Source organism: Mustela putorius, unplaced genomic scaffold (assembly GCF_011764305.1).
Source record: "Mustela putorius furo isolate JIRA1106 unplaced genomic scaffold, ASM1176430v1.1 tig00000129_pilon_pilon_pilon, whole genome shotgun sequence".
Lineage (NCBI taxonomy): Eukaryota > Metazoa > Chordata > Mammalia > Carnivora > Mustelidae > Mustela > Mustela putorius.
The window spans coordinates 51,218,037-51,239,579 of NW_025421290.1; the positions used below are offsets into that span (position 1 = coordinate 51,218,037).

The 21,543-nt window shown below is 56.1% G+C and overlaps 2 protein-coding genes and 1 pseudogene across 8 annotated transcripts in view; 2 read left to right on the forward strand and 1 right to left on the reverse strand.

The window, feature by feature from the left end:
• Positions 1–1,039, forward strand: part of MARK3 (microtubule affinity regulating kinase 3) — a 117,953-nt gene extending 116,914 nt beyond the window's left edge. For all 7 annotated transcript variants that reach the window (XM_045074209.1, XM_045074217.1, XM_045074215.1 and 4 more), the window contains one exon: positions 495–1,039. In XM_045074209.1, the coding sequence (XP_044930144.1) occupies positions 495–840 (346 nt within the window). In that variant the 3' untranslated portion in view covers positions 841–1,039. The remainder of the gene's footprint in view (positions 1–494) is intronic.
• Positions 1,040–14,310: 13,271 nt separating this feature from the next.
• Positions 14,311–17,556, reverse strand: CKB (creatine kinase B). Its single transcript, XM_045074254.1, is given in 8 exon segments — positions 14,311–14,696; positions 14,779–14,968; positions 15,161–15,284; positions 15,933–16,104; positions 16,348–16,497; positions 16,500–16,709; positions 16,910–17,123; positions 17,423–17,556. Coding segments are annotated over 7 exon segments (1,218 nt in total). The 5' UTR covers positions 17,103–17,123; positions 17,423–17,556; the 3' UTR covers positions 14,311–14,517.
• Positions 17,557–17,653: 97 nt separating this feature from the next.
• On the forward strand, positions 17,654–19,749 carry LOC101689708 (annotated as a pseudogene).
• Positions 19,750–21,543: the final 1,794 nt, after the last annotated feature.

The window sequence follows — 21,543 nt, forward strand, 5'->3', positions numbered from 1 at the left end:
GAGGAGCCGACCCAACAGGAGAAGTGATGGTGCAGGGGCAGCCGTGCTGGTCAGAGCCAGAGGCTGGCCTGCTGACCCCGCCTCCCTAAGCTGGGCCTTTGGCGGCCCGCCAGCTCCTTGCCACCTGCAGTCAGCCTGGAGAAGAAAGCTGGGCTCTTCTTGGAGAAGTGCTCAGCTCTGTCCTTCACCTGAGTTCCAGGGATTCTGTTTAATAGATTATTTTCTTCATGTTATTAAGTATAGATGGCTGGCGAAGATTTTCCAGCCAGGTAGAGCTTTGCGTGTGTAGGTCATGGTTTGAAAAGCGCGTGGGGGATGAGTACTAGAGGAATGCTTCTCAGTAAAGGAACAGATCACCACATGGGAGCCTGTGCAAGAGCAGCGTGGGGGCCAGTTACTCTGTCAGAGCAAAGATGTTGATTATGAACTAGCTGGACTAGAAAAGGTTGGTTTTTCTGTGCAATTAAAAATAAAGCTGCCACTGTGCATTTCAGTCGCAACGTATCTGCTGAGCAAAAGGATGAAAACAAAGAAGCAAAACCTCGCTCCCTGCGCTTTACCTGGAGCATGAAAACCACTAGTTCCATGGATCCCAATGACATGATGCGGGAAATCCGCAAAGTGCTGGACGCCAATAACTGTGACTACGAGCAGAGAGAGCGCTTCTTACTCTTCTGTGTCCACGGTGACGGGCACGCAGAGAACCTCGTGCAGTGGGAGATGGAGGTGTGCAAGCTGCCAAGACTGTCTCTGAATGGGGTCCGGTTTAAGCGGATATCAGGGACATCCATAGCTTTCAAAAATATTGCTTCCAAAATTGCCAATGAGCTAAAGCTGTAACCCAGTAATTACAGTGTAAATTAAGTAGCAATTTTAAGTGTTTTCTTGAACACTGATGGAAATGTATAGAATAATATTTAGGTAATAACGTCTGCATCTTCTAAATCATGATATTAAAATATAAGGACGAGAGCACGCCTGGGAGCGGAAGCTGGCCTTTTTTCTACAAATGCACTACATTAAAGATGTGTGACACGCATGCCCTCTGTCTTATTTCCATTGCCCTGAAAGTCAGCGTGTGACATCATCGCCACGGGCCTCCTGTCTGTGTGGTGTGAGCGTGGACTGTGCGTGTGAAGTAGTGCATATGGACGGCTCTCCTTACGCTGGCAGCCAGAGTTGTTACAAGTACCTCTGTGGGAGATCATTTGGTGCTAAAACATTAAAATTGCCAAGGAGGAAAATATTGAATTACTACTAAGAATTAACCTTAAGACTAGTTGATAATTAATACAGGTTTACAGTTCATGCCTGTGGTTTTGTGTTTGTTGTTTTGTGTTTTTTTTTTAGTGCAAAAGGTTTAAATTTATAGTTGTGAAATTGCTTGTGTTTTTCTAAGTAGATTCACAAGATAATTAAAAATTCACTTTTTCTCAGTAAAATCTTGCATTGTCTCCTAATACTGTATTTAAGACTCAGATTAAGGCAGTGACTAAAAAGTATGTTTTTGCCTCCACCACCAAGTTGACTGAACAAAAGCAAATGGAAAGTGATGAAGGCCTGGGGCCGCTTTGTCCTTACCGTGGAGCCCAGCATTTTGTGATTACTAGCATCTTTTTTCTCCAAAGGCAGTAAAGGGAGAAGTCGGCCCTCCTGGCGACCTGAGGAGGAAGGGAATCAGGAACCTCCGTGAACCCATGCAGAGAGACACCGGGTCTTGACGGTTCTGGGTTCTCCATGAAGTATGTAATTTTCCTCTCTTGGGTTCTTTTTATTTATTTATTTATTTTTTTGTGATTCAGAGCATAAATCAATTCTACAGCTTATTTCCACCACCTACATGGTTATACAGAAGGAGTAAGGTAATGAATTCATCACTTAGGGTGACACTTCAGTCTCTTGGGAAAATTGCCACATTGATTGTGGTGCTCTTTTGAGTTCTGGGTTTTTTGTCGGTGGTCAAAGTATGAACGTCTGGACAGTCACTCAGTCAAATATACGCTGCCACGGGCAGAAGACTGTTTTAGGTGTTTGGAGACGAGTCGGTGAACAAAACAAACATCCCTATAGCCTCTTGAAGCTGATGTTCTAGTAGGACTGCAGCCTGTGAACAGTAAGTCAACGGAGGAACTAAGTGGTCAGTGCCAAGAAAAAAATGCAGAGTGGGCTCAGGCATTCCTAGAGACCTGAGGGTTGGTTGGTGCCATGTTAAATTGGGGGGGATGGGGTTGTGGCTTGTCCTGTCAGGGAGCAAGGGGAAGCCAGGAAAGCCTTTCAGAGGCTGTAGGCAGTGATCAGGCAAGAGTTACTGCTGCCCAGTGAGACCGTGGTCAGCTATGGCGATGTCCTGAAATAAGCAACTGCATTTGCTCTTGGGCTGGCTGTGGACAAGTGAGCAGAAGCCCAAGGCTGTACACGTTTTTGGCCTGAACAGCAGAAAGGACAGGTTTGCTGCCCATTGGGATGGGGCAGCTTACTGTGGGGGGAGGGTGAGCAAGAGAGTGGTTTTGAATGCAATAAATTGGGGGGTCCTTCAGACACCATGTGGAGACCCAGGAGGGACCCCAGAAGCCCTCAGCCCCTTAGCCCCTTGGGTGGATCCTATGCGGATATGGGACAGAAGCTCCCAGGAAAGGGGTGTGACCTGGGAGGAGCAGTGAGGCGGGAGGGGCCCGCCCTCAGGGACGGCTGTAGACCTGACGGGGGCTCTCAAACTTCGCTCCCTCCTTTCACCGGGGGAATTTTAGTTCCTCCTCTAGACCCGGTTCCTTTGCACACCCACTTCCTCCCCAGCTCTGCGTGCGCAGGCTCTCCCCGCCACTGCCCTGTGGAAGTTTGCAGAGGGAGAAGCCGAGCTCTGCTGACGTTTGCCATCGTTTTGTCCTCAAGGACACACTGAAGACTGGAAGTTAGGCTCCTTTGAGAGAAGTTCATTCCCCGTGTGCTCTGATGAGATGACCACTCTGTGTACACGTTATTGTCAGTTGTTGGTTTGTCCGAAGCGTGTGGGCACATGAATGCACTACTAATCCGGTGAGACCGGGTACCGTTCACAGAGGTCGTTCAGGTGGGTCTCATTTAAAAGCTTCTACCACTGACTGACATCGGTTTGATTTCAGTGGCAGCAAAGAAAGCGTTGCCTTTACTGCAGCTAAAACATGAAATCAAATCGATTACTAAGGGCCCCTGCCTTTCCTTTAGAATTGTACATTTTTATAATGTGTTTTTATTCCGCATACATGAATTTTGGAAAGGAATATTCTAGAGTACTTGAAAATCACTTTAGACGCAATGACAAGGCCACATTTTTCCCTTGTTGACTGCTCTGGAGTCCCTCAGAGGTGAGGCAAGGAATGTGGTGGGGGTGGTGCTACTGCTTTTATTTACGTGACAGGAGTGTTGACCTACTCCCGAAACCAGAGTTACGGTTCCGGTAAGCTGACTCGCGTCTGGATCAGGCGAATCAGAGGACTCAAGACAGCATTTTTTTTTTTTTTTAAGATTTTATTTATTTACTTGACAGCGAGAGGGGGAACACAAGCAGGGACAGTGGGAGAGGGAGAAGCAGGCTTCCTGCTGAGCAGGGAGCCTGATGCGAGGCTTGATCCCAGGACCCTGGGATCATGATCTGAGCCAAAGACAGACACCTAATGACTGAGCCACTCAGGTGCCCCCAAGACAGCATTTCTTAATGACTTGTCTGGCTCTTGAGCCAGCCTTTCATTTCTAAGAGTGAAGACCCAGGCAGAAAGCTGGGAGGGAACATGTCTGCCTGTGAGAAGCACAACCGTGACTGTTCTCACATTGTGTGTTTCCCCAGAAACCTAGAGAAGGGTATTTGAAAGAAAGATCTCGCTGCGTGTGCTTTATGAGCACTTTACGGTTGCTGTGGAAACCGTCCCTGGAATACCCTTTCCTGGCTGTTCCTGCTCTGTGAGTGGTGTGCATGGTGACCTCAGTGTCCACAGAGTGGGGGACACGGGTGCAGGGAGATGTGTCTGCCTGCTCAAAACTTGGCTTTTTGCGGGATGTTTTTGTTATTTTGGGGGTTGGGGGGTTTGGTTTTTTTTTTTTTTTTTTAAGATTTTATTTATTTGACAGACAGATCAGTAGGCTGAGAGGCAGGCAGAGAGAGAGAAGGAAGCAGGCTCCCCGCTGAGCAGAGAGCCCTATGCGGGACTCGAACCCAGGACCTGAGTGAAGGCAGAGGCCTTAACCCACTAAGCCACCCAGGCACCCCTGGTTTGGTTTATTTTTGCTGATTTGCCATGAGACCCTTTAAAGAGCTCAGAAGCCCACTTTACACTGGGGGGAATGGTTGCTCTCAAAGGGAATGACAGTGAGTGAAGGATGTTCCTTGCAGGTGCCCTGACTGCACCAGTGAGTCTGGGTGTGACTCTCCCCAAGAGTAGAATCCGAAATTCTCTCCAGTCAACAGAGAGGACAGATTTTCACAGCTTTGTAAATGAGTCTTTGGTCTACCACTTTGAGAGACCAGAACCTGGGGGGGCAAGGAGGGGGGGGGCGGATAATCCCTCGGAGGGAATAGGGATGTGCACCATTGGTGTGATGGCACTGCCGGGGGGGAAGCTGGGCTTGATCAGTGTCAAACCAGCATTGTGCTCCTTAGAAATCAGAGCTCCTGCAGGGCATCTGGACCTGGCTTCTCCCCCTGGGGAAGGGCGGTCACAAGGGAAAGAAACCATCAGAGGGACTGGATGGGGAAGAAGGGGATGGGGGTGGGGCTGAGACTCTGAAGGTGGGAGCCAGCTTGCTAGGATAGCGGAGCGGACGCTGCAGGGAAGCCTCTATGAACTCCCAGTAACAAGAACTCTGTGGGGAGGTGAGCTGCGGGCAGTGGCAGAGGTGCTGAGGTCTGTCCGCTGGTTACTACAGTAGGGTCTAGATGGGTCTAGATGGCCGGGAAGGCTGGTGTAGGATGGATTTTAACAGGCCAGAGGACCTCTCAGAATTCACTTCCCTCAGACATCAGAGCCCTGTTTAAACCTGAATTAGGCGGGATGCCTGGGTGGCTCAGTTGGTTAAGCAGCTGCCTTCCACTCAGGTCATGATCCCGGTATCCTGGGATCGAGTCCCACGTCGGGCTCCTTGCTCGGCGGGGAGCCTGCTTCTCCCTCTGCCTCTGCCTGCCTCTCTGTCTGCCTGTGCTCACTCTCTCTCCCTCTCTCTGACAAATAAATAAAATCTTAAAAAAAAAAAAAAAAAAACCTGAATTAGGCAACGTGGCTTACCAGTTGAGGTATATGGCCTTCATCAAGGCTGCCTGGTTTCCAGGCTCTGGGTTCATGACCTGAGGTTGCCTCTTTAAAGTATGGTAGTGATGATCTCTCACTCTGGGTCACTGGCAGAGTCCCCTGGGTGGCAAGTGCAGAGCGGGGTGTTTGGCAGATGCTAGTGACTATGCCGCTCACACAGGTACAGGCCCTTTTTCTTTTTCTTTTTCTTTTTTTTTAAGATTTTTTTTTTATTTATTTGACAGACAGAGACCACAACTAGGCAGAGAGGCAGGCAGAGAGAGAGTTGGGTTAGGGAGCAGGCTCCTCGCTGAGCAGGGAGACCGATGCGGGGCTCAATCCCAGGACCCTGAGGTCATGACCCGAGCTGAAGGCAGAGGCTTTAACCACCTGAGCCACCTAGGTGACTCAGTGCAGGTCCTTTCAAACAGGAAGTCCAGCTAACCCTGTGCTCTTCCGCCCCACCCAGCATAGCCTGAAGTCCTTGAACACTGGGCTCTCTGCCCTCCCAACTAGGACTTACTAAGAAAAGGGGCACCTGGGTGGCTCAGTGAGTGAAGCATCTGCCTTCAGCTCAGGTCATGATTTCAAGGTCCTGGGATGGGGCTCTTTGCTCAGCGGGGAGTCTGCTTCTGCCTCCGACCCTCCCCTCTGCTGGTGATCTCTCTCTCTCTCTCACTCTCTGTCAAATAAATAAATAATCTTTTAAAAATAATAATAAATAAAAATTTAAAAATAAATACTTACACATACGTACATACTTTAAAAAGGGGGGGAATTACCCCAATTTCTAAAATGTAGAGTTCTGGTCTCTGAGCCTGATGACAGGACACCAGCCTGTTCCGTTGTGTTCCAGGCTCCAGGTTTTGGCATATGTCCTCGGGTCGGGGAAGAGTGTGAGTCTGGTGGAAGAGCTTGGGCAGAGGAGGCAGATGGTGCCACCCATCCTCGCTCTACCCCACCCCACCCTCCCTTCAGACTGCTGGTCACCTCTCCTCCAACAGGCCTACTGTTGCCTTCACTTTTAAAGATTTATTTTAGAAAGAGAGCAAGAGCGAGGGGAGGGGCCGAGGGAGGGAGGGAGGGAGAATCTCCAGCAGACTCTGCACTGAATTCGAGCATCGGACGCCCAGCCACGACTAAGCTGCCCACATGCCCCTGCCATCACATTAAAATCCCATCGGTTCAGGAGTGCCTGGCCGTCCCAGAGTCCACAGAGCATGTGACTCTTGATCTCAGGCCCATGAGTTTAAGCCCCACGTTGGACGTGCAGCCTGCATTTTAAGAAATAAAGTAAAATCACACCACACCACACCGGCTTTTCCAACCAGCTTGCCCAGGTCTGTCATCCCACTCTGCTGCTTCATGTTGTGCTACATCAGCAGGGCGGACAAATGCATTTTGTCCCTCCCTGTCCTTGTTAGAAATCAGGCCCCAAGGGGAAGGGTGGTTTGTGTGTGTGTTTTGTGGTGGGTTTTTTTTTGGGGGGGGGGGTTTAAGATTTTTTTTTTTTTATTTATTTGACAGAGATTACAAGTAGGCAGAGAAGCAGGCAGAGAGAGAGGAAGGGAAGCAGGCTCCCCGCTGAGCAGAGAGCCCAACGTGGGACTCGATCCCAGGACCCTGAGATCATGACCTGAGCCGAAGGCAGCGGCTTAACCCACTGAGCCACCCAGGCGCCCTGGTTTGTGTGTGTTTCCCCCTAAATCCGGGTACTTAATACAAAATAAGTATTCATTTAAAATAATGATGATGGTGTTGATGGAGGAGAAGTAGTAGTAGTAGTAGTAAGTAGTAATAGTTGTAGAATGGGCAAGAAATACCTGGAAAGCACAAGGCAGTTTCAGTGGCTTCAGTCAGAACTCTTACTGAGGTTGCCCCATAGCCCAAGGCCCAAGGATGAGGCAAGCACAGCTGTAGGAACTGGTGTTTCGATTTGTGGCCCGTTGTCCTTGGTCTCCAGCAACTGTCTGAGTTGAGAGAACTTTGTTTTATAGTCAAGGCTCAGAGGTGGCTGGGAATGTGCTTTTCTCTTCACCGAGTTGTCCAAATAGCTGATGCCTATATTGTGTCATTCGGTCAAGTCAGGTGGAAGACACACCAGTCCTTGGGTGGGTGCTGTGGGCGTCCAGGATTAGGTCCTGAATCATATGACATTTGCCATCCGATGTGAAACTGGGGGTTTAAGCTCTTGGCTTAGACCCTTAATCCGTGTCCCACACCGCAGAGATGCACAGCGTGATGCTTAGGGCATTAAGAGAGCAGCCGTGCGAGGCTTGGCAGCGGAGTGGCAAGCTGGAGGTTGGAGTAGTCTTTGGGGTGTGAACAGTAGCCCTCAGCTCCCAGTGCTTGGTCGCAGGCACCAAGCCGGAGGGGAGACAGGAAGGAGGCGCAGAGCTCAGGTACCTCCTGCCTGAGACAGGGAGCCTGCTCCTTGGGGCGAGACTAGAGCACAGCTTGCTGAGATGACCCAGGTCTCTCCGGGAAGGCTAGGGAGTCTGGGGCTACAGGAGGCCCTTCCACGGCTGTTGGCTTTGGTTGGATTGCTTTGTTGATTTGTCTTGCTGTTTCTGTGGTGGGGCTTGATTCGTTACAAATTCTGAGGTTCTCCTGTCTTTTTCCAGCTCCCCAGATACTCATCGCAGTGGTTTGTGGCCGTGGTGAGATACCTTCTCACCAAGTGGGTTGACAAATAGGTGCCTTCCTGGGGGGCGTCAGTGAGAGCAGGGACAGCTGATCATGCCGCAGCCCTTCCCCCAGCTCGTGCCTTCTGCAGCTTCCTGCTCTCTGCCTCCCACCCGCTGAACCCACCTCTCTGTGCTATTTTAAGCCAGAGCTCTAGAACGCATCCCTCGAGCTGGAGGGGAATGTGGAATTGCTCATCGGGAACTTGTCCAGCTTCTGCTGGGCACCTTCAGTGCCAGGGTGTGCACACGCACGTGCACACACCCTGGGCTGGGGGAGGGGGGCTGGTGGAGAGTCCTGTCTGGTCCCGGATGTTCCTGATGCTCAAGCAGCTTCTTGCCCAGCCCTGGTGGCCTCCTACTCCTAGGAGGTTTCACTAGTCAGGGCTCAAATATTTGAAGATAAAAATTGTGTTTCTTCCTGAGTTTTGCTTCCCCAAGTTAAACTGCCCCAGTTCCTTTCAGGTGTTTCAGGACAAAATGTGAATATTTTTCATGGTGGTTTGTTCACAGGTTGGTTCAACATGCATTTTTGGAGGGTCAGAGTGAGACAGCTACTCTGGAGGGCCCCATGCTGAACTCTGGGGATCCTAAAAGAACTATGGTAAAACCTAAGTCTGCTAATAGCTCGCTCTCACCGGGAGAGGCGCACAGAGTCTGGAAATGTGGTATGGTCAGTGCTACACGAAGGGGAGGGGGTGGAGGTTCCAGGGGCAGCCTGAAGCACCCCCTGGTCTGCTCATGGAAAGGGAAGCTGTGAGTGTGCAAAGGCAGCCATGGAAGGCTCATCCTACTTCAGACTCAGCACGCGTGTAGGGGCCGTGCCATGGCCAGTGCCCCGCTGAACAGGCTCTGTCTTGTCACCATCCCAGTAAAGTATGTCAGACAATGCACCTCTGTTCTCTTAAGAGGACTTTGGTCCAGTACTTTCTCAGGAAGTGACATGGCAGGATTGGGGTAGAGTTCTGTCGCCAGACAAAAATAGACCCTGCTACACTAGGAAGCCAGGTCCCAGGGACCAAAGTGGAAGCATCCTGGCCAGTGTGGGGCACCAGCATGCCAGCTCCTTCTGGAGTGAGGTCTGCACTGACTTGCCTCTCCCTCACTCTCTAAAGGGAGCTGCCAGCAGGTGTGGGTAGGTGTGAATACATTCTCAAATCAGACGTGTTTTGCATGGAAATAAGCTGGGAAATAGGAGCATATGTAGTCCTGTTCATGAATATGGCACCCAAAATCCTTTGGTAGACGGTGCCCCTGAGGGCCATTTCCTGTTGTGGCACCGGGAGCTGCTCTGTGTACCCCGGGGCACTGATCAAGCTGGTCCCTCCTCTGCTCCTGTCCTCCTGGCCAGCTTCTGCTCGCTCTGCAGCACCCAGCTCATTCGTCACCTGCTGCCTCCGATCTCTGCGGTTCCCATCCTCTCAGCCCCAGAGCCCTGGGTCACTGGGTCTTCTCCCCACCTTCTCTGAACTCTGGAGAATCCTGTTGGGCTTGTCTTGCGGCCCATCAAACAGCGGCCCAGCCTGTATGTAGCGGGCAGGGTTCTGCTACCCAGAAAGGTGCCGCCATGTGTCTTTTGTCCCCACATCACTAAAGATGCAGGGCACATTTTGTTGGGCTGCATTTCCTGGAATCGTGTCAGTAATAAGTTAGACCAAAACACTGGAGCTGGGCCAAGTCCTGTTCTCCTGTGTTCTTCGGGCGAGGAGAACGGAGAAGATGGAAAGCGCTTTGGCCCTCCTTTCTGGTCTCCGGGAAGAATGAGGAGGACGAGGCAGGACCTCGGGCCTCCCTGTACCCAGAGCATTTCCTCGCTAAGGTAAGCATGTTGCTCTGATTTTTGCTGCAGCAGCACGGATGGATCCTGTCAAGCACAGAGTCCGCAGTTTCGAGTGTGGTTAAACACGGGCCACCGTCATTATTTCTTCTCGAAAGGGTACAGCGTTTGAAGTGCTTCAGAATGTGTTGGGCAGTTGGTGGGTCAAAAGTATTGACAAAACTAGACTTTTCACTTTAGTGAAAACTTAATGGACATTGTCTTTTGTTGCTAAGTCGTGTGTTTCTGGAGTAACCCCAGGGGATGTGTTAACACAGGCCACCTTTCCCAGTAATGGAAGCAGCCCGCTTGGGGTGGGGCAGGATGGACGGAGGAAGACCCGAAGCCTGACCCCACAGTCCGGGTTCTAGAGAAAAGTCACAGCGAAGCAGGATATGACAGGAGAGTGACTAAAGGATAAAGCCCAAGGACAATGACATGTGTGGACTGAGGTCCTTCCCAAAAGGAGGGCTAGGGCAGGCAGGGAGAGTTTCCCAGGAATTTGGGCATAGGTGGGCCTCCGGTAGGGTGGACCAGATGTGGAAAGCAGGAAACAGGCATGCAGGAGGGAGCTCGAGGTCAGACCAAAAGCAGCGAATGAAAGCAGGCCTAGAGGTGTTGGTGGCTCTGCTGTGTGTCTCCTCTCGCATGTTGCCGTGCCGAGTGCACACTGGCTTTGGGAAGGGGAGGGGTAACCCAGGCTGTGTTTCTGGAGCTACTGGTTTGAGTTCCAACCAAAGTCTTGGACAGATTCACCTTGAAGTCCTGCCAGACCAGCAAGCCTTGCAGTTGGGTCCATGAACGGCAGGGCAGCACCCCAGTCCCCATCGCCCCAGCAGGAGCGGGGCTGGCCGTGGCACGTGTGCATGCCAGGTGCGTGCACTGCACATGTGCAGGTGTTCGTTTGCTGGCCCTAGCTGGCCCTTGCCTCACAGCCCAAGATGGCTGCTGGAGCGTTTGTATCCCCATGGTTACAGCTGCCTCAGGGGCGTCTCTGAAATGTGCTCCTCGAGCAGTGCAGCTGCATGCTGGGCTCAGAGCCGGGGTTTTGCTCTGAAAGGAGAAGGGGAGAATGGCTACTAAGAGACGGATTTCGCGTGAATGGGAGGAGCCAGGAGTACTTGAAGCAATTCTGGGTCTTAAAGTTAAATATTTAAGTTGTTTTGACAAGCCCCCAACTCTGAGAAGGGTGTGAAAGTCCTATTTCCAAAACCAAAAACATCATGTTTGGTTCTTTGAAAGACTTCACTGAAGCAGAATGAGTTCTACAAAGACAGGTCTGGGGAGAAAGGGGGAAGGAGTGTATGCACCGCGCATGGGGCCCTGCAGACAGTCTGGGACCAGACTGAGGAACCAAGGGCAGAGTCCTCCAGTTCACAGGTGAAACCCCTAGTTCTCCACGCTGACAGGCTGCTTCCCTCATCCATGGAAACCTCGCGGCCACAAAGATGAGTCTTGCCACACACTGCTTCCCTTTGTTACCTGTGGAGGAAGAAAGTGGCTCAGAATCCGCTCAAGTGCAGGGCGCAGACTCCAGGCTGCTTTAGGACGGTTCCCTGTGGGCACCCGGCAGCTGCTGCCTGTGCGGTCGATGCTCAGAGTGGCAGGAGCTGCACACTGAGGGTCTAGAATGTTCTGAAAAGTCAAGGAGCAGCACAAAGAGCGCAGGACTTGGAACGTGTGGTCTCAGACCGGTGACCGTGGAGCCATTCCTCCCTCGCCTCGAGTCTGTTTCCACCCCAGGGGCGGTGATCAGTTTGTGCCGAGCAACGGACGGGCGGTGGCAGTGACGTCCTGCCTTAGTGGTCTCCCACGAACTGTGACACATGAGAGCATCTTTTTAAACACCACTTAAAAAAGAATTTATTTCAACTTATATAAGTAATACATGTTCACTGTAGAAAATCTGGAAAACAGTATAAAGAAGGAAATCACCTGTTACCCCACCACCCACAGTTAACTACTGTTCGGGGTTTTTTCCATACATGCTCTGGGATCCAGAGTACAAGCTGTTTTATAACCTGCTTTTACACTTCCAACTTTTTTAAGCATGCCTCCGTCTCGCGGATTTCTTCACACGATTGGGATGCTTGCATGGCGCCCCTCAGAGGGAGGTGGCCTGGATTTGTAACCAGCAGTCCTGACCCGTTCTTCCCCATTCTGAGTCACTGTACCTCTTAACTACTTCTGTAGGGCAGTGGTTCTCCCAGAGGCAGTTGGAGCGTGGGGCACGTGGCAGGCTCAGTCAGTAGAGCGTGTGGCTCTTGGTCTTGCGGTTGTGAGTTCAAGCCTCATGTTGGATGCAGAGCTTACTTAAGAAAAAAATTAATTCCCATTCAAAGAGGCAAGTGGAGATTTTGGCCCTCAGGTTACGTTTGGCCATGTCTGCATGGCCTTCACACCGGGTGGGGGTGGGTAACAGTGCCCAGGGAAGCCCCCGCCCTCCCAAGAGTCACCTGCCTGGTGTGAGTGGGTACAGTTGAGAAGCCCTGCCTGGGGGGCGTGTCCTGGCGGGGCCCCGGCCTGGCGTGGGGGGGGGCGGGGGACAGGGATAGATGCTCTTAGTGCTGCTGACTGGTGGGTGTCCATCCGAGACCGGAAGCAAATAAAAGAATGTTTTCTCCATGTTGTGGTGTGATAGGGTGTTCTTAGACTTCCCATGTTTGACTGTGATTTCATAAGGAAAATTAAATTCACCCTGTTTAAAGGGGGAGGTTGTAGGGACTCTGGTCAGAGGGTCCAGGGACAGGCAAGCAGAGGTACCCCCAGTGAGGGGAGAGCACCGTAAGCCCCACTTTGTCCCAGAAAGAACTGACTCAGCTAGAAAAGTGCATTCAGCAGCACCAAATAAAATGAGAATAAAAGTGAGCAAAGAGAAAATTACAGGGGAAATAAAACAAGTGGCCCATAAAAGTAGGTGTAGTTCTGGGCCCGTGGCAAGCACGCCAGTTTGCCCAGCTTCCTGAGAGCACCCAGGCGCTGGAGGGGGCAGCACAGGTGAGGAGCGTGGGGCCGGGCCTGCCCGGCTCTGGGGGAGGTCAGGCTTCCCTGCCTGCGAGAAGTCCTGAGCCAGGCCTTCCCGGGTGTCCTGTTGCGAGGCCTGCACAGGTGTGGAGGTTCCAGCTCATTATTTTACATAACCACTGGTAGTGAAGGAAGGGGGCCCCATTCTAACGGTCCAGACAGCATAGAAACCTCTCAGGAGGTGAAGTGCCTGCCTGACGCCTGTCCACACCTCAGGGCAGAGCAGAACAATCGCTCATCCCTGAGCCTGTGCAAGCAGGACGGCCTTGGCCTAGAAGGAGCGTGGGCACGGGCCCCCCGGGGGGCGGCCAGCAGAAGGCGCTTCCAGCGGGACATACTTCCTGTGCTCCTCAGGGCCCTTTCTCCTAAATTACCGGACTCTGCAGTCTGCAGTGTACACTCTTGTCTGGCCCAGTCCCCACGGACTGAAGCTAAAAAAAGAGGAGCCGTACTGATGGGCACCCAGGCCGGTCAGCGAAGGTGGGGACCAAGTGCCAGCCCCAAACCCAAAGGATGGATTCAGAGTCCCTATCCTTGTCAACCATGTGCACCAGGGGCCCTGCCCCCTCCTGGAGCTTCTGCACTGCGGGCCCTGGGCCCCAGGGTGGTGGACACGAAAGCCCAAGCTTCAGTGAGCCAGACTGTCCCGGCCCAGGATGCAGAGGGCACAGAGGCCAGGCCTGGCTTCTTTGCCCAATTGCAGGGTAACCTTAGGGGTGGTTAGTCAAGTCGGGTGGGGGACCAAGTCCGAGGTGGCCCTGGCCAGCAGGTGGCAGCACAGGCTGCCCCCAGAACTGTGGAGCTGGAGGCCGGGCCCTGCCCCTGGCTGGCTCACCGGGTCGGCTCCTACTCCCCACGCCCTGGCCCAGCCCCCCACAGCGAAAGAGCAGCTGAGGACAGTGGCAGCTGTGAACTGGCTGCGAAACGGAGACCAAGGAGCCCCTACCCCAAACAGGCCCGACCCCCACACTGCTGCCCAGGGCCCATATGGTGGGGGTCCCATGAGGCCCTAGAAAGGAGGCTGCAGGGAAGAGGGAGCTCCAAAGGGGCCCCCAGGGCTTTCTGAGAGGACTGAAGGGCAGGCCCGTTCAGCCTAGGAAGCTCAGAGGAAGGGCAGCCGAGGGGAGAGACTGGAGAGAACCTGGAGCGGGGCACGTTCTTCTGGGCTCCTGCCCACCCCCGGCGGCATCCACACCTCCCCCTCGCGCAGGATGGGGCTGGGCTAAGTACTAGGCTCCACCCCCCAGGCCCGAAAGCCCCTAGACGCTGGGGGTGGGGCTCTGCCACCTAGGAGCTCCTCCCTCTCCCTGTCGCCGGCCCACGGGCCCGTCCCAGGCCTGCGAGGAAGCCAAGTAGACAGGGCGGCAAGGGAGTTGTTCTGGGAACAGGAGGGATGGGCACAGCAGGGCGACGGCCTCCCGACTGCAGTCCCTTCTTAGAGAAAGCGAAGCAGAAAGGACGGAGGCCCCCACAGCCTGGCTTCTGGGCACCACATCTGCCCGGAAGGGGACACACTACTCCAAGACTCACAGCAGGCCGAAACCCTAGTTTTATTTCAGCATCAGCAACGTCTTAGCCATCACAAAAATAAACTCTACCAAGGGCGACAGAAGTCTCTACAGCGAGGCTAAGGGCTCAGCCGCCAAGTGGCGAACATCAGGGGTGCATGGCGGGCACTGCCCGGGCAATAAGTTAGGAAGCGGCAGGGCTGGTGGTGGTGGCGGTGGGGGCCGGGGCCTCACTTCTGGGCCGGCACGAGGTCGTCGATGGCCTGGCCTTGCTCCAGCCGCTGCTCCATCTCGATGAGCAGCTTCACGCCGTCCACCACCATCTGCACCAGCTCCACCTCCGAGAAGCCCAGGCGGTCCGCGTTGGAGACGTCGAAGACGCCCCCCACAGCAGCTGTGTCCACACCACCTGGGGAGATGACCAGGTCAGCAGGAGTCGGGTGGGGGGCTGCCCCAGAGGGAGGACTGCCGGCAGCCGCTGCCCCACTCACCGGTGCCTCGTTTCTGAAGCCGCAGCCGCTTGAGCACCTCCGGGAACTTCTCATGCTTGCCCAGGTGGGGCAGCTTGATGTGCACACCTGCCCGCAGGCCTGTGCCCAGGTTGGATGGGCAGGTGAGGATGTACCCCAGGTGAGGGTTCCACATGAATTCGTAATTCTTCGACTTGAAGAGTGTTTCAATCTGGAGTTTGAGAAGTGGGAGAGGTGAGCCCTAGCTGAGAGCCCCCCACCAAGGGATTAGCTGGGACCTGAGGGCCCAGGGGGACCCAGGGGGAACACCCACTCCCTGCCTGAGCTCTGGAGTTTGGCCCTGGCCCCTCCCTGGCCCCAAACCCCACTTGTGCCCCCCCAGCTCGGGGTGGTCAGGCCTGACCTGGGTGAGGCCACTGCAGAAGCGGGTGAACACCTCCTTCATGTTGCCCCCTTTCTGCATGGAGATGACGCGCAGGTGGTCCTCCTCGTTGACCCACACCAGGAAGGTCTTCTTGTCGTTGTGCCTGGGGGAGGGGCCCAGTCAGGCCTCCTCCTTGGACTATGGTCTTAGGACACATCCAGAATAAAGCTCTAGGGGGACCCCAGGCCCCAGGAACTCTCCAAGTCCCCGAGGTGCTCAATCCAGCTGTCCCCAGAAGCCTGAGCTGCGCCCCGCCCTGCCAGTCCCGGGCCCGCGTCTGAGGGGTGGGGGAGGGCGGAGCGCCCCACCTAGGCGGTCAGGGGCGGAGGGAAGTGGCGTATCTGGACGTTGAAACCGCCCTTCGCAGGCAGCGCAGGCCCGAGGCTGTAACCTTCCCCCAGCCCCCGCTGGGACGCGTCTGCGTCACCCGGCACCTGGCAAAGTCCCGGTGGAGAAGGAGAGGAGAAAGGAGACAGAAAACACGAAGCTCCAGCTCCCAAGAGGAGGGTGCAGGAGAGAAGCCAGCGCCACCCGTCGCCCCCTTCTAAGCTCCCCCGAGGCCTGAGCCGCCTCCAGCTGGAGTCCCTCTCACGTACCTGCGCGGTCAAGGTCACCTGCGAGGCGGCCCGGAGGAACCAAACCTGTCCCAGGAGTGCGGCCCCTCCCTCTTCCTCCTCGGCGGCGGCGGCGTGGGGGGAGGGCCAAAGGGAGGGGAAAGGGGGACCCGCGGGAGGGGAAGGGGGGCACGCACCAAATACCGCGGGCGTCTGGCCAGTCACGGGCCATGCCCGAGGCCAGCAGCAGGGGCGACACGGGCTTATCGAAGAGGAAGTGGTCGTCGATGAGCTGCTGCTGCTCCGCCTCGGTCATGCTCTTGAGAGCGTAGTAGCGGCCGGCCAGGTCCCCGTCCAGGCTCGACAGAGCTGCAGAGGCGCAGGCTCAGGAGGACACCCACGGGCCCCGGCCCCCACGCCCGCCCGGCTTTGTGTGAGCCCGGTCCAGGCGTTGGTCCGAGACCGCGACCTCGCTGGGCCTTGGGCCTCCGTCCCCCCGGGAAACCGGACACGGCGCGCAGATAAGAGAGTGGCAGCGGCGGCTCGGGTGACTGGGGTGACTGATACCCCGGACCGGGGGGGGGGGGGGCAGCCGGCCGGCCCGACCCCTACCTTCCACCGCGAGCTTCTCGATGGCGCGGCGCTCCCCGCGGCTGCAGTGCGGGGGAAGGCAGAAGCCGCGGATGCTGCGACCCGTGCGCACCCGCGAGCTCAGCACGTAATTGGGGTCCAGGTCGTCGCCGCCCTGGGGGCGGAGCCGGGGTGAGCGCCGGGAGACCCCTCCCCAAGCCCGCCCCGCCACCTGGGGCCGCCCCGCACCTGCAGGTTGTCGGGGTTGAGGTCGGTCTTGTGCTCGTCGCTGGGCTTGTAGCCGCCGTGCCGGTCCTCAATGATGGGGTCGAAGAGCTCCTTGAACACGTCATAGGACTCCTCGTCGCCTGCCACGCAGCCCACGGTCATGATGTAGGGGTGGCCTGGGGGGACGCGGGATGGGGCAGTGACGTCACTGCCAGGCCTAGGTGAGCGCGTCAGGACCCTGCAGCTGCGCCCGGGAAGGGGGACGGCGGAACCCCGGCCCGAGCGGGGTTCTGGGGGAGGCGCTGGACCCTAGCCCCACGGAGATTTCTTGCGGATCAGAACCCGCACCCTGACCCCGGGACCAAGGTGCGCGTACCCGGGTTGTCCACGCCGGTCTGGATGACGTCGTCCAGCGTGAAGCCGCTTGGCGTGCTCTTGGCGCGCAGGTCCGCGTACAGCTCGGGGGTCAGCACCTTGGCCATGTGGTTGTTGTGGCCGCTGAGGTCGGGGAACTCGTCCTCGGCCGGGAAGCGCAGCTTCAACGTGTTGTGGCTGTTGGAGAAGGGCATGGCGGCGGCGGCGGCGGCGAGCTGCGGGGAGATTCGGGGGTCAGGGAGGACCCGGCGCACCGTGCCCCTCGGGGACGCGCAGGCCGCGCGGGGCCTCGCTGCCCGGGCTCCTGGTCACCCTGGGACGCGGCCAAGGTCAGCGGGGTCCGCAGCTCGCGCAGGGCGTTCCCGCACCGCCCGGGACCCCAGGCCCCGCCGGCGCGCGCTGCAGGCGGCGGACCCCGGTGTGCGGGGCTCTGCGGCCCACAAGCCCCTTCGTGCGCAGCAGCGCCCCCGCCCCAGCGCCCCGGCGGCCTCCGCCCGTCCTCCGGCCCACTCACCGGGTGGCCGGGCGGGGCAGGGGCTCTCCGTCCGTGGGCAGCTCCGGGCGCGGCGCAGGCGAACAGCCGCGGCTCCGCGCTCCCGCGGCTCTTAAGGGGCGCGACGCGGGCCGCCCATTGGCCGCTATTTATAGCCCATTCATTCCATTGGCCCGCGCTGCGGGGTGGTGCCGCCGCTTTGTCCGCCGCCCGCAGCCCCCGACAACCCCCCCAGGCCGCCCACCCCTGCTGTCTCCTCGCCGGGACCCCGCGCAGCCCGCCCACCCCGCCCGGCGTCCGCCCAGGACCCCGCGGCCGAAACCTCAAGCCTTTGGACGTGCTGGAAGTTCCCTCCCACGCTGCCTCCGGGCGGGAAACTGAGGCAGGGAGCCGCGGGGCACTTGAGGGCGCTCGGGCTCCTCTGCAGCCGGGCTCTGACCTTCCCCGGTCCCGCCGGGGCCCGCGGCCGTCACGACGAGGGGCCAGGCGTGAACGTTCCGCGCTCCCGCAGCAGGTACTCACCCTCCCCCACCCCACCCCCGCCCGGTCCGAGCCGGCCAGGAGCCGCCGACCTTCCTCAAGGTGTCCGGAGGCATCTCCCGGGCAATGTTGGTGCAGAGCGAGGGCGCGCCGGGAGGCGCAGTCTGGCTGCGGTCCAGCGGGGCGGCTCCCGCGGTACCTTGACCTTGGGCAAGTGCCCCGACTCCGGGGGACCCGAGCCAGAGACCCCCGGCTCAGCCCTTCCTGGGAGATGAGAGAACAACATGGCTCTGGAGGCCACCGGGGTTGCACAGCCTCAGAGCCTCCAGACCCCAGCCTTGGCCCCTTTCCACCGGGGACAGGGTCATCTCACCACCCCACCCCCAAAGGCAGGCCCCAGAGACTCTCGGCAAAGATGGGAGGAAACACGAACAAACAATAAGCATGTGTGACATTTAAAAACAAACAAAACCCAAAACCGCCCCTCACTAAAAGTCAGAATCATCCAAATTAAAACTAGGACTATACCTTCCTTCCACTGCCCCCAATACACCCAGATGGCAAAAATGTGAAAGACTGACACCAGCCAGGGCTGGCTACGGGCTGGAATGTGGATAGACAGGCCTTCACACACTGCTCAACTGTGAACGGCTACATCCTTTTTGGAAGGTAATTTGGCAGTATATTAAAATTAAAATTGCTTGTACTCCATGACCCAGCAATCCCCCTTCTAGGAATCCAGCCTGTAGAAAGGACAGTCTCATTTCTCTTTGCGGATAGAGATGTGCAGTGGGAGAAACATACAAATGAGCTTGGATAGAACTCGATGCCCATCACTTGGGGACTGGCCAGGGGTAGGAAGGCGTGTCCCCAGCATGGAGTATTACACAGTTATTTTAAAAAATGAGTTAGACCCCTAGTCATTGAGCCACCAGCAAGGACTCAGCAGCCTCCCCCTCAAACCCCTCACCTCTTGAAGATCCACCTGCCTTCTCCCAGGAGGCCTTCTGTCGGCCATTTCCACCGAGGAAAAGGGATCCTGTCCTATGTCTGCCCTCCAGAACCTCCACTCTTCTGAACCCTTTGCTAATGCACATAAGAGTAATGATCTGCTTCCTGCTGGCACTGCGGGTCACATCCATAAGAGCATTCAACAGAGAAAGGGCAGGAAGACCCTTCCTACTTCCAAGTCACCAATGATTACAAGAGAAAGAACTTAATGAAGGTGTTTAAGAGGAAGCCTGCCTACAACGGTGATGCAACGAGCACCCGGAATACGGAGAAGTGATTCCGCTGCAGGCTGACCGCGCGAAAGCATGCACCAGTTCCTCACAGAGACCGGGCTGACTAAGGACGGCCAGCGGAAGTTGCGAGGCTGGGCTGTTGTTGTTGTTCATCTTTTTTTAAGTAATCTCAGCCCACAACGTGAGGCTCCAACTCACAACCCCGAGATCAAGGGTCGCGTGCTCCATCGACCGAGCCAGCCGGGCGCCCCAGTTTCATGGGTTTTAAGTGCTTTTGATTCACTGAAGCTTACATGAGGATTTCCTTGCAATGAGTAGAATTTCCCTTCTGTCCCTTATCGCAAGTTCAGAAACCTCGTGGCTTACATAATGTAACCATTGGGGTCTGCTTTTAGCTTGGAGTAATGCAATTCCTGCCTGCGGTCAAATGAAGAGAAAGGGGCGTCTGGGTGGCTCAGTCGGTTAAACCTCTGACTCTTGATTTCAGCTCAGGTCATGACCTCGAGGTGGTGAGATCAGGCTCCAAAGCAAGACAGGCTCTTTGCCTGCAGTGTGGGGGGCTCTAGAGTCTCTCTCCCTTGCCCTCTGCCCTTCCCCCACTCACGTGGCCTCTTTAAATAAATAAATTACATCTTTTTTTTTTTTAAGGTATTTATTTGTTTGTTTACCTGAGAGAGAGAGCACAAGTGGTGCGGAAGGGGGGGGGCAAGCAGACTCCCCGCTGAGCAGAGATCGGAATGTGGGGCTGGATCCCGGGACCCCGAGATTGTGACCTGAGCCAAAGGCAGAGGCCTAACCCACTGAGCCGCCCAGGCGTCCCAGTAAATAAAATCTTTTTTTATTTTTTAATGAAAAAAAAAAGGGGAAAAAAGTGAATTGGAGCTTGTGTGTCCATGTCCACCATACACTGTCCTGTGAATAAAGCAGGAAAGGAGACGAAGCCTGTAGCACTGTGTGTGTCGCACAGCATCCCTGCAGGCTGCGAGGTGAACGTGGCGCCGCTGCCCGAAGGCTGGCCCCAAGCAAGCGGCCACCCGAACCAGAAGGAAACCAGAAGGAAATACTGGCGGATCGGGGAGGAGATGGGTGCTGCTGGGCAGGGGCGGGGCACAGGCAGCGCGAGCAGTCCCAGTGTCTCTGGTGCCTCTGGGGAATGGGCACTGGAGCAAAAACCCAGAGGAGGAGCGAGTCCCTTCACCTCTGCCTACGTGCGCCGCCGCGGGGCCAGTGCCGGCAGGCAGTCCCTGCGCTCAGCCCCTTCCCTCGTGCGCCTTAGCATGCTTTGACCTGTTCCGTGTCGGCATTCTCTCAGGTACGTAAAACAAAGCAACGCGAAGTGGCAAATGGCCCCGGGCTGCCCAGATAGCAGGTGTCCCTTAAGACTGAAATTTCTGCGCACTGTGCTCGGGCAGCCCCTCCTCCAGTTTTAGAAATCATCTGCAGTTGCTCTCTTTACCTCCCCACCCCCAGCCACAGCCTGATGGGCTCAAGTTTCTGTTTCTGGAAGTCTGGAGGCTGACTTGGCTTTCAGACATGGGGGTGGGGATGTGGAACTCGGGGCTTCTCAGAAGAACCCCCTCTCCACCCTCAGGCCACTATGGGCCTGGCCTACTGGGTGGAAGGCCGGAAAGTCTTGCTCCCTCTCCTCCCTAGAGCTCGGCCCACACTGGCGAGGGGCAGTCCAGAGGTTTGGGGCTGCCCTGCTCAAGGTCAGGCCCCTGTGACCCTCCTGCCGGAGGCTCGAGCAGTCCTCGGCATTCGGACATGGGTGTTGTACCATGCTGCAGAGAAGTGAAGGAAGACCAGAGGTGGGAGACGGGAGAGACAGGTCAGAGGTCCAGCAAACCCTCAATGGTCCGGGAGTGCCCAGCCCTGGGCTAACTTAACCTGGAGCCCATCCTGGGGACCCCTGGGGCAGGCCAAGCCTCGGCTGGACTAGACTCACAGCATGGGTGATCGACAGCTGTGCTGGGGGAAGGGGAGGAGAGATTCAAGGCCCTTAGACCTAAAGGTCATGGCGGCCCCTACCAGGCAGAGGCTGCTTGGGAGCCTGGGTGGTCCCAGAGCAGAGGAGCAAGGGGTGGGGAGGCCTGGATGGTGCCAGCCTCCACCGCAGCTAGAATAACATTGCCCCAGTGGCCTAACCCTTACCTGCGGACCCTCCATTTTCCCCAGGGCCCAAGGAGCCGGTTTGGCAGTGTCTGGGCAAGAAGCTGGGTGACATCACCCAACCAGTTTATGGTCCAGGTTCCTCAGAAATCACAGCTGGTTGCACATTAACCAGCTGGCCCTGGAGGGGGAGGGAAGCTTCAATGGAATCCTCAGCTTTGCACCTGTGGGACTTAGCCTGCCTAATGGTGCTGCAGCTGTAGGCATGCAGAGGCAGGCCAGATGGGAGAGCCAAGCAGGGGGCCAGAG